The 12,177-nt window shown below is 53.7% G+C and overlaps 1 protein-coding gene across 5 annotated transcripts in view; it reads left to right on the top strand.

The window, feature by feature from the left end:
* The first annotated feature begins 315 nt into the window (after positions 1 to 315).
* TBC1D9B (TBC1 domain family member 9B) overlaps positions 316 to 12,177 on the top strand; it is a 52,890-nt gene continuing 41,028 nt past the window's right edge. For 4 of the 5 annotated variants that reach the window (XM_036312770.1, XM_036312769.1, XM_036312771.1 and 1 more), the window contains exons 1-3: positions 316 to 597; positions 3,713 to 3,823; positions 8,226 to 8,344. In XM_036312770.1, coding sequence (XP_036168663.1) covers positions 480 to 597; positions 3,713 to 3,823; positions 8,226 to 8,344 — 348 coding nt within the window. In that variant the 5' untranslated portion in view covers positions 316 to 479. Of the gene's footprint in view, positions 598 to 3,712; positions 3,824 to 8,225; positions 8,345 to 9,878; positions 9,965 to 12,177 lie in introns of those variants that run through there. The other variant, XM_036312772.1, reaches the window with a different exon arrangement.

Here is a 12,177-nt window from a genome sequence, read left to right as displayed (position 1 = left end):
GCTCTTTACATTTCCCCCCAGACCCTGGGCAGGTTTTCTGCCCTCTGCACAACCAGCTCCTCCCTGCACAGCCAGTTCCTCTTGGCCTGTGTGCTCGGCCACCCCAGGCAGACCCCGTGACCGCGGGGCTGGGCCGTTCCTGGCGGATAAAGCTACAGCGCTGGGGCCGCCGGGGAAGGGGAGGCATACATCGCGGAGCGGCGGGGCGTGGGGCGGGGCCTGCGCGGCGGGGCCTTTGTGGGTGGCTGGGGCGGGCGTAGGGCGTGGCCTTTGTGGGTGGGGCGGGGCCGAGCGGGCCGTGCTTGAGTGGGCGGGGCCTGCATGGACTGGGCCGCCTGGGAGAGCCGGCGCCGGCGTCCTGCGGTCAGGCCGCCCGCCAGGGGGCGCCGCTCGCCCCGCCCTCTCGCTCGGCCCCGGAGCGGCGGCGACGGCGGCAGCGCTTCCGCCTGGCGGGCCGGGCCGGTGCGAGTGGCCGCAAGATGTGGCTGGGCCCCGAGGAAGTGCTGGTGGCCAACGCGCTGTGGGTGACGGAACGGGCCAACCCCTTCTTCGTGCTGCAGCGGCGCCGGGGCCACGGCAGGGGCGGCGGCCTCACGGGTGAGAGAGCGCAGCAGCCCGGCGGGAAGGGCGCGCCGGGTGGCGGGGCCGGACGACCTGCCCCGACAGGCCCGGCCTCGGCGCGTCGTCGCGGACGCGCACGTCAGCGCGCGCGGCGGGCACGGGCGCGAGGCCGAGCCCGGCGGGCCGGGAGGCGGGGGCCGGGGTGGCGGGGCGAGGGCTGCCAGCTGTGGGGAGCCGGCGAGGGGCGGAGTGAGGACGCGGCGCGGCGGGGCGGGAGGAGACCGAGGCGCGGCACTCGGAGGCGGGTTGGGAGCCGGTCCACCGGGAGGCTGGCGGCGGCCTCTGCCCGCGCTCGGTGCCGGCGGCTTCCCGGGGCTCCGCCAAGTGGGTGCAGCCGGACCTCCCGGTCTCTCCCCCGCCTCAGTTTCCCCGAGGGCCAGCTCGCCAAGGAACGGCCCCTTAGCGAGATCAGCGGCTCCGCGAGCTGCGGGCTGCCCTCCCCGCTCCCTCCCGCCTCCCTGCCACCTTCCCTGGTTCTTGGCGCATCGGAGCTGCAGACCAAGCCTTTGCCAAGTGGCCAGTGTGCCGCGCTCCGGGGAGCTAGGCGGGGGCGTCTGTGCCGTGTGGCCTCGCCGCTCCCCGGGATGAGGCTGCGCCGCAGGCGCTCCTGCAGCACGGCCTGTGGGGTCCACCTCTGCAGGTGTCCGGCCCCTGGGCCCGGGGCCTGTGCCGCCGGCCAGGGCAGAGCTGGGTCCGGCTCGGGCTCGGGCCGGACCAGGGCCTGGGCGCAGGGGCCCTGTCGTTGCCCTGCAGGGCTGTGCGCCACAGTTGCCAGATGTTCCTGTTGATCCTGAGAATCTTCTCGAACCTAGTCCTGCCGGGGGCAGAGGCTGCCCGCTGCTGCCAGCCTCGCCTGGGCGCCCCTCCTGATGCGGAGAGACGGCACCATTCCCAAGAAAACTGCTCCCTCCCGCAGCGGGGGCGCGGTGCTGGGCCTGCCTCCTAGGTGCTGGGCCTGCCTCCTGCCAGGACGCGCGGGGAGGTGACAGCAGCTTCTGGAGGGGCTGGGAGCGCACCCTTGGCAGCTCCTGCAAGCCCGCGTTGGAAATTGGGGAGCCAGTGCCCAGCACCGAGTTGCCGTGAACAGTGTGTCGGATCGCCAGCCGCTCGGAGCCTTGTTCTGTGCGGATGTATCTGTGGGTGATCTCAGCCAGTGGCCGGGGGCCCTCTGGGCACCCTGGCTCGCTCCCCAGAACACCGTGTTCTGGTCACTTGGCAAAGGCTTGGTCTGCGGCCCCCGTGGCACCTTCCTGCCCAGAGAAAGACCTTCCTACGTCCTTTACCCCTTTGTGTCCCCCAAGACAGCTCCCCAGGTCCCCCCAGGAAACCGCGTCTTGAACTCCCCACTCTGGCTAGGTTTTGCAGGTCCTGCCATGGCCTTCCCTGGGCCATCGCAGACGCCGCGGCCTCCTGAACGCGGATGGGCAGGAAAGGCGCACACAGTGATGTGGTTTCAGTCCAGCTGTCTTACAAGCAGCTGCCAACCGTACTCGGGAAGAGCCGATGGCCCATCCACTGTAAAGCTTCCAGGTCTTGCCAACAGTGTAAGGATGAAACGAAATTTCCAAGACCGGAAGAGAAATCCCAACAGCAATCATGAGAAAAAGTTTATAGCGTGAATATGCTGTTTTAACTGCAATTTAGAAAAGCATTTTAGGACATTTCAATAAAACCAGTGAGAAATTACAGACTCCTGACTTGGATGTATGTGAAGAGTACCTTCTTTTGTAATTGGTAATTTTATTTATTAAAGACTGGAAGGGAAAATATGGTTAAAATGGAAAACGAAACGAAAGTGTTAAAGTTGAGGAATAAAATGGATAGAAATTATTCTGACATCAACAGGAAAATGATAACAAAATACTTTGAGATCATATCGAAAGCAGGACTTCATTAAAGGGAAAAAGTAGCCCTAACTGGTTTGGCTCAGTGGATAGAGCGTCAGCCTGTGGACTCAAGGGTCCCAGGTTCGATTCTGGTCAAGGGCATGTACCTTGGTTGCGGGCACATTCCCAGTAGGAGGTGTGCAGGAGGCAGCTAATCAATGTTTCTCTCTCATCAATGTTTCTAACTCTCTATCCCTCTCTCTTCCTCTCTGTAAAATATCAATAAAATGTTTTTTTTAAAAAAGAAAAAGTAAATTTTAAATAGGAACAATGAACAGATTTTTAGGTAGCTTGATAATTCCGTTAATGAAGAGGACTGAATCAAGTTAGACCTTTCCTCTGATTTGTTGGGGAAATAGTGACAACGAAGGGTACATGTGATGAGAAGGAAAACTTGAAATGCCCTAAAATGCTTCAAAGATGAGGGGGGAAAAAAACAAACTAGATCCTGTTTTCCCAAATTGGATACTTCTAAAAATTTGCATGTCCTTTTCAGTCATGACTTTGAAGGCTGCAGAGAACTTCCTTAAACTTTCCGTCATAAAAAGGATCCTGTGGCAGAGGAAAGTCTATGTTATCCTCCTGTTGAGATAGGGGAATGATGTTACAAAGCCACTGTCTTATGGAAAAAGCCATCAGAGTTCACCAAAAGTGTCGGGGGCGGGGTGGGGTGGGAATGTATCTCAAGTGATGTCTGGCAGTGAATAAAACACATTGTGTAATTTTTCTAGATTTTGTGGTATTATTTTTGTTTTTAATTTGTAACTGTTGGACTTTGTCATTCTAAAGTATTGTTTACAAAAGCTGGCTGTGCTTTTCTTGGAGAGGGCATCCCAGATTGTTTCAGCTGTGGGCTTCCTAAAACCTGCATGTGGGTGCTCCGACCTGAGCCTCAGCCCGGGCTCAGAGCCGTGTGGTGTGTTTGACAGGGCATCGTGGGTCTGTATAAAGTAAATAATATGAATATGGGGAGAGGCTGGTGGTGCCCCTGCCTGCAGGTGCGTCTGCGTCAGGAGGACAGCAGCAGCTTCCAGGAAGAAGCGGGGGGGATTGTTTGGCAGGAATCAGACATGAGGAAAAGGGAGTCAGTTGATGGAAGAGGCGATATGCTGCAGGATGCTTCTTTCTCTAGGTCCCGTCCTGGCTGCCGGGCTCAGCTCTCAGCGCCACCCTCCCTCACTCTCCACCTCTCTCCCTGCTCCCAGGTCTTCTTGTGGGCACCCTGGACGTGGTATTGGACTCCAGCGCCCGCGTGGCCCCCTATCGAATCCTGCACCAGACCCAGGACTCACAGGTCTACTGGACAGTGGCGTGCGGTAGGAGACCTGGATCGGGGGGTGCTGGGCAGGGCCTGCCCTGAGAGGGGCCAGAAGGGAGGGGACACGGCCGGGTTCCTAGGCTGGGTGTTGCCCCCTGGAGCCCAGCACTGCCCCTCACTCAGACAGCACAGCCCAGGCCAGTGTCCTGCTTAGGAAGGCAGCTTTGCTGGTCACAGGCCTGGCAGTGCTGAGTCATCTGCGGCATGGTTGGGAATACCCACGTGCAGAGCAGCGAAAAATGTGAGTCACCCAACACAGATTCCCAGCTGAGGTGGAACAAGGCGTTCTTCTGCGTTCCTGTGTCAGCTCTCAAACTGCAAACAAGTGTCCTTTCATTGGTCTAAATACCTTGTTTTTCCCATTTTTTCTTGGTGATTTGCTGTTGAGAGTGGCCCCAAGCGTAGTGATGAAGTGCTGTGTGCTGTTCCCCAGGGTGGGAAGCTGTGGGTGCCCCACGAGCCAGGGTGCACGTTGGAGGAGCTTGCTGCAGGCCTGAGCCGCAGTGTGTTGGCCGAGTGCAGTGTTAGGGAACTCACATGCAAATTTTTAAACAAAAAAAACACATAAAGCAAAGTTATGTATTGGTCAGTTGATGAAAATGTGACCAGAGGCTTCAAAGAACTTGGCTCTATAGATCCCTGGGAGTGGCCTGGTGGGTTCCGTATTCTAGGAGACTGTGTGGGCGGGACTGCTGCAAGGAACAAGAATCGGCTGCACTTGCCACCCTCGACAGCGATTTTCAACCGGTGTGCGGAAAGGACTTTCAAAACGTGAAATTCCTGACATTTAGTCATGGGCACTGGCCTCTTTTTCTTAGATTGTCAAATAACATCAAATGACAACAGCCAACACAACAATAGCCATCCAGTGTAAATGAATCTCAAAATTATACCTTTTTTTTTGTGTCAGATCAGCAAACGATATAACACTTTTTGGTGTGTCACCGAAGGTTTATGTGTGCCGTGAGATGCAAAAGGTTGAAAATCACTGCCCTATAAGACACACACCCACCTTCCTAAGAGTCTGGGGAAAGTCTCCTTCCAGTGGGTGCCTGGCTAGGGTCACCCGGTTAAAGGCAGTCATAGCCAGCACTCGGGGTGCTGCCTGCAGCCGGGCACTTCGGTGAACCTCCCAACAACTGCAGAAGGCGGAACTTTGGTCTTCCCTATTTTGAAGATGAGGAAACTGGCCCAGAGGGGTTGAGTAACTTGTCCAAGGCCACGCAGACTGCAGTTCAAACCAGGAGTATCTCCTCATGTCCCTGTGCTGAAAACCTCTCTCTGTGCTAGCAGCCACGGTGTCACTGTCCCCCAGGATAATGGCTTTCCTGGAGGCCTGAGAAAAGATAACAAGGGTGCTCACAGCTGAACGCCAGCTTCGGGAGAGGAGGGAGGTCAGGGCTGGAGGCACAGGTGGACAGCAGCCAGCACAATCCCTCTGACCAGGTGCCCCTGGCCTGGGTGCCAGGCCAGGTGGTATCTTCCTCCCAGGTACCTAACAGAGGCGTCCTCCCCCTCAGTGTGAACGGGTAAAGGCAGGCTGAAAAGGCTGTTTGCCCAGGGCCACCCTGGACGGCCGGTGGGAGCCCTGCTCTCCTGGTTACAGAGCCTGAGTGGTGCACTGGGCGGCCGGCTTGCCCGCAGGAGAGGGGCCTCCTGTGGGGTGGGATTCCCTGAGCAGGGCAGGGGAGGTCCTCGCTCTCAGCGGACCCTCAAGGTTTCCATCTCTGTCTCAGTGTGTCCTTCCCAGGGGGCGAGTGGGGAGGGGGCCGTGGCCGTGCGAGCAGCTTCTCTGTGGGGAGAGAGGAGTGTGGCCCGGCTCTGTGGGAGCCCCTTTGGTGGCAGTGGGCCTAGTGCTGGGAACTCAGGCCACACAGGCTGACCTGTCCCCCTTTACCAGCCCCCTGGCCTCTGCCGGAGCCTCCACCCCTCTGCCCATGCCCCATGCCCAGCCCCTGCCCTTCAGCTCTCCCAAACCAGACCTGGTTGTGCTGGCACTTGCGGTGAGTCCCAGCTGCTCAGCTGGCCCTGAAGGAATTCCAGGGTTGCCTCCTGCATTTCTGCCCTCGTCCTTCAGCTCACACCTGGCTGTCAGCCAGACCGGACACTGGCAGGACCCGAAGTTCCCAACTGCACTTGTCCTGAACTGTGGGAACAGCATCCCCCTGTGTCCACCTAATCTCCTCCCACTCTGATGTCACCCCCTGTGGAAAACCTTCCCAGAATCCCCAGGCCCATGTACCCACTCTTCCTTCTTCTCCTTGGGACCTGCCATGTGTGCACTTGCACACGGCATGCTGCTGGCTCTCCTGCTAGATCAGCAGCTCCCTGAGGACAAGGGGAAGCTCTGCAGCTGGGCAGCCTGGGTTAGAGTTATGGTCTGGTTATTTCCCAGCTGTGTGACACTGGGCAGCTAACTTAACCTCTCTGTGCCTCAGCTTCATCCTATAAAATGAAAATAATGATACCTATCTCCAAGGTGTTCTAAAAATTAAGTGAGTTAATCCACAAAAAGTTCTGAAAACGGAAGTAGCACTGATTAATTAATTAGCTTTTATATTCCTTTTACCAAGCATGGAGGTGGCATAGTTTGTGTTTACTTGCACTAAATGAAGATTGTGTTACTTTTAACTAATAATTCTTTCAAATGCACATACATAAATATTTATTACTGAAGTGCAGACAGATTCATAGAGACGATGTAGACACATTTCCTTCGGTTTTATACTTTCAGGAACATGCATAAAAGCAAATGATACAGTAGAGTTGCATCATGTGCAGATTTAACTTCCAAATTCAAATGTGGGCCTTGGCAAAAAGACAGGGAGAAATCCTTCCCCTACCAACTAGACCTTGGCCTCCATGCAACAGGGAAAGGAGGCCATAGCAAAAAATGCAAAGAAAAGGGGTAAAAAGGAATGGTAATGTCTGGGTACTCCAGTGTAATTCTGCCCGCCTGTTGTGACTCACTGTGAGTTATCTAAGCCCTAAGCCCCGGTTTAATTGTTTTCACACGGACATCCTCACACAGGCCAATGGAGAGGGTCCTTCCTTGGAATTGCTTGTTAGGGGCTAAATTGCTGGGGTACATGTAAAGAAACAGATCAACCCCAGCCAAGTCAGCTGGGCTGTGACATGTGAAGAGCATTGAGCAGGTACCTGGGGGGGGGGGGGGGGGGAGACACTAACTTGGGCGGGGCAGGGTGAGGGCTGAGTGTTCAGCTGGTGGAGGAAGAGTTTCTCCAGGTGGGGAAGGATGGAATGACTTGGCTCAGGCACCCAGCAACCTGTCTGTGGTCCACAGCAATGCTAGACTTGTGGCTTAGCCGAGGCTCCTCCACACCACGAGGTCAACTGAGCCACTTGGGCACTCATGACCCGTACACTGTCTGACCCCAGGACAGCTGGGAGGGTGGAGGGCCTTCACTCCTCTTCTTATTCTTGGCTTCATTCACTCAGAAAACAGTGTTTAAGTGCAGGCTCCATGCCTGGCACATGCCGGGGGCAGGGGAAGCCGGGCCACGTTGGCACTTCCCTCATCCTTTTGCTTCTCCTGGGGCCCCTTCCCCCAGTTCCCTGATGGGGACAGAGAGGGCAGCTTCCCCACCCTTTGGGGATGGCACTAGTCTGCCTTTCTCAGTGTTTCCATGTGGGCTGGGTCTGCGGTGCCCTCCAGGGCCCCTCCCTGGAGAGGACAAGCACCACCTCCCAGGCGAGGCAGACACGTCAGGCCAAGTGGAAGCTGAAGGGCTCAGATGGGTGCTCGGAGGAGGCAAGAGCAGGGCTGGGGTGTGAGCTGGAAAGGGAGGGCTGAGCATTGCAGGCAAAGGCCTGGGTGGGTGCATCTGACCTCGGAGAGACAAGGGAACTGCAGGCCTGGCCTGGCCTGCCCAGCAGGAGACTGGCCAACTGGGCGAGGAGTCCTGCAGGAAGCTCCAGCTGCCACCTGTGGACTCCTGAATTCTCAGGGGGAGCTGCAGTCATTTATACCAAGACTAACCATGTCTGCGGAGTCACCTATGTGTCAAAGGCCACATACGTTCTTTCATCTCAAAGAGCAAGCTTCAGAACTGAGCAGATTTGTAGATGCATAGACCATTTCTGGGAGGACACATAGGAAACCAGTGGTCGTTCCCATTCAGCTTCAGGGGAAATGAAGGCTCTATTTTCCATGTGGCTGCAATTCTGCCTGAATTTGTTTTTTAGTGTTCATTTTCACCAGGACTACTTATGACTTTCGTTATATAATGTATGTAAAGCCTAAGAGGAAAAGAGTCAGCAGCTTGAAGATTGTAGTCACTTGGACATAGCACTTCAGGTCATCTTTATTCTCCGAGCTCCCCTTTAAGGCCTGGTGATTATGTGATTTCCCTCTTCTTTATTCACCAAACCTCCCCTAGGCTCTTCCCGCAAAGAGATAACAGAACACTGGGAATGGCTGGAGAACAACTTACTGCAGACGCTGTCCATCTTCGACAGTGAGGAAGATATCACCACTTTCGTCAAGGGCAAGATACACGTAAGGTTCACTTTCTCTTCTCTGTGCTGGCAACACACGTTTATCTGAATGTATGTGTGTTTTCCTTTCTGTTCCTTAGGTTAGATTCCTAGCAAGACACTGCACGTATGCCAGCTTACTTCATTTTTTTTTTTTTAAATATATTTTATTGATTTTTTACAGAGAGGAAGGGAGAGAGATAGAGAGTCAGAAACATCGATGAGAGAGAAACATCGATCAGCCGCCTCCTGCACATGCCCCACCGGGGGTGTGCCCGCAACCCAGGTACATGCCCTTGACCGGAATCGAACCTGGGACCTTTCAGTCCACAGGCCGACGCTCTATCCACTGAGCCAAACCGGTCTCGGCCCAGCTTACTTCATTTTAACAACACAGCATTGGTCTTATCCCCAGCTTACAGAGGTGAAACCGGAGTGTCATTGCCAGTCCCTTGCTGTTCAAGGGGGCAGCTGAGCCGATTGCCCATGCAGGCCCATCTTCCCCTGACCAGCCACTGGAATGTGACTGAGTGGGCAGTTTCCATTCCCGCAAAGGGCCCAAGAGCAAGTGTATGGATCCACAGCTGCCTGCCAGCAACTTGGCTGGCAGAGGAGGAAGCTGGAGGTGATAGTATAGTTGGAGGCATGTTTGTGTTTTAAAACTAACATGACTTAGAAATGCACAGACCCATGACCCAGCAATGTCATTCCTTGGAGTTGACCTTGCAGTGTATTTATTCATATGTGCAGAACTAGAGGCCCAGTGCATGAAATTTGTGCACAGGTGCGGTCCCTAGGCCTGGCCTGCTATCGAGCGCGAGCGTCTGGCATGGAAGGGGAGCTCCCAGCTGGCCTCTGGGCCCTGGTCAGCACCTGGGCCCCCATGCGCCCCCCTCTGCCTGGGTCACAGCAGCCGTGTCCCCACACAGGGATGCGGTGAGCGCGGCCAGATGCTGCGGGCCGGGGCGCAGTGTGGGCCTCTGGGCTGCCCAGTGGCACCGCACAGAAGCCACACGGGCAGTGCACTCTCTCCTGCCGGCCTCGCATACCGGCTCCTGTGTGAACCCACAGGGAGCCCGACCGGCCCCAGCGGCCTGGCTCACCGGAAAAGGCCACTCGCGTGCACACGCAGGTGCAAGGGCCCTGTACCTAAGTGTGGGAGCTCCAGCAGTGCACAAGCCCTGGCGTCCCAGGGGAGGGTAGCGGGGGAGTGAGAGCAAACTCGGTGGACACCCCACATTCTCACCGCACCTCTGTCCCCATCACCCCCACCCCCAGGTAGCCGAGCGAGAGGTTACAGCCCCCTGCCCTGGCGCTGTGTCACCAACACCCACCATGTTCCATGCCACCCCCTGGTGGTCAGCACATGTCATAGTGAGCGGTCAAACTCCTGGTCTCCCAGTCAAACGACCACCTGAGGGGACAATTTGCATTTTAGGCGTTTATTATATAGGATGGCAAATGTGTCAGGATGTCCCTGCAACACTGTCGCAAAAAGACTGAGCAGTGCACCCCCAGACCTATGGTCAGGGTAACAGCCACACTCTCCTTTGCAGAACAAGAGTGATGAAATGAGAGCAGAGCATTTATTGGGCACTTTCTCTGTGAGTCCTGTGCTGAGCACTTACATTTGGGGCACTGGGTAAGTCACAGGTGGTGTACATAGTGGACTATCTTACAGCTATCAAAATAATAATTATGAGAATTGTAGCAACATGTAAAACCAGATACCATGATGATATTTAGATTGTTTCCTCTTGTGAGTAATTAACATGATAATGAGCATTTATCTGAATGTATGTTTGTTTTCCTTTCTGTTCCATTATTGCCTTAGGTTAGATTCCTAGCAGGGCTCTTACTGGTGCTGAGTTTGCCCTTGTGACTTTATTACACCACAACTTTTTAGACGTGGCAGAAGACATAAAGAGCTCCTCAGCTCTTCTCTGGGCACTTTGGAGTTCAAGGCAGGACCTGTGTTGCCTACTAGCTCCAGGGAAACAGGCAGAGAGCTAGACTCTAACAATGATAATAACAGCAACATTTTTATTTATTTTTAATATTTCTTTGATTTCAGAGAGGGAGAGAGAGCTAGAAACATCAATGATGAGAGAGAATCATTGATCGGCTGCCTCCTACACACCCCCTACTGGGGATCAAACCCATAATCTGGACATTTACCCTTGACCAGAATCGAACCTGGGACCCTTCAGTCCACAGGCTAACACTCTGTCCACTAAGCCAAACTGGCTAGGGCAATAAGAGCAACATTTTTAAATGCTTCCTGTATGCCAGACTCAAACAAACCAATCTACAAAATAGGAGAAGAGGTTCTAAATGACTCATGGGATGAAATGGAAAATAGAAAATAGTTTAGAACTGAATGATAATTGAAATACTACCGCATCTTAGAATTGATGCAAAGCAGTACAGAGTAGAGAATGTAAAGGCTTAAACCTCACATAAAAGAACAAAGGGCAGAAATTAATGAGCCAAGTGTCTAACTCAGTAAGTGAGAATTCCAGAGAAACCAGGAAATTAGAAAGAAGGAAACAACAAAGGGTAGAAGTTAATTCCGTAGAGAACAAAGGAACTATAGGAAGAGCAGCAGACCCCACAGAACCCACAAGTCCATGGTGGAGGGATCCAGGGCGGCAGGAGCCTCCTCTAAGCAAGCAGCCATGAAGGTCTGTGAGCAGCACCTGTGAGGAACTGTGACAAGCACCTATATAGAAGCAGAATTTAAAGAAAAAGAGATAATGTTATAAATAGCTTTAAGCCAATAAATTTAAGAATGTAGACAAACCCTGGCTGGTTTTGCTCAGTGGGTAGAGTGTCAGCCTGCAGACTGAAGGGCCCCAGGTTTGATTCCGGTCAAGGGCACATGCCTGGGTTGGAGGCAATCAAGAGCACATGCCTAGGGTGTGCAGGAGGCAGCTAATCAATGAGTCTCTCATCATTGATGTTTCTATCTCTCTCTCCCTCTCCCTTCCTCTCCGAAATCAATAAAAATATATTTTTTAAAAAGAGTGTAGACAAGATGGATACTTTATTAGGCATTTATTTCCAATTACTACCTCAACAAGTTAACCACAAGCTTAGTGCACAAAACAACACAAACTCAGAAATGGGTCTTGTCCTAGCTGGTTTGGCTCAGTGGATAGAGCATCAGCCTGCAGACTGAAGGTCCTGGGTTTGATTCTGGTCAAGGGCACATGCCCAGGTTGTGGGCTCAATCCCCAGTAGGAGGCAGCCGATCAACGATTCTCTCTCATCATTGATGTTTCTAGCTCTCTCTCCCTCTCCCTTCCTCTCTGAAATCAATAAAAAAATTTTTTTTAAAAAAAAGAAAAGAAATGGGTCTTATGAGCTAAAATCAAGGTGTCAGCAGGGCTCCCTTCTTTCTGGAGGCTCAAGAGAATGCGTTCATTTTCCAGCTTTTAGGGTTCACTTGTGTTCCTTGGTTCTTGACCCCTTCCTTCATCTTGAGTGCCAGCAGGGTGGCATCTTCAAATCAATCAGTCACACACCCCCTATCTTGTGCCCTCTGTGACCCTTGATTATAATGGGCCCACCGAAATAATCCAGGATAAGCTGCCCCTCTCAGAACCCTATTTAATCACATCTACAGAGTCACCTTTGCTCTAGGAGGTCACATTTTCCCAGGTTCTGGGGGTTGGGGTGTGGACATCTTTGGGGCTATTATTTGACCTACCATCCTATATAATAAAAGCCCAATATGCTAAGTGTCCTGTCCAACCAATCAAAACATAATATGCTAATGATATGCTAAGGCTGCTCAACCACTCACTATGACGTGCACTGATCACCAGGGGGCAGATGCTCCGACAGGTAGGT

The sequence above is a fragment of the Myotis myotis genome, unplaced genomic scaffold, assembly GCF_014108235.1.
Source record: "Myotis myotis isolate mMyoMyo1 unplaced genomic scaffold, mMyoMyo1.p scaffold_m19_p_6, whole genome shotgun sequence".
Taxonomy (NCBI): Eukaryota; Metazoa; Chordata; class Mammalia; order Chiroptera; family Vespertilionidae; genus Myotis; species Myotis myotis.
This window is presented reverse-complemented; position numbering and strand designations above follow the sequence as displayed.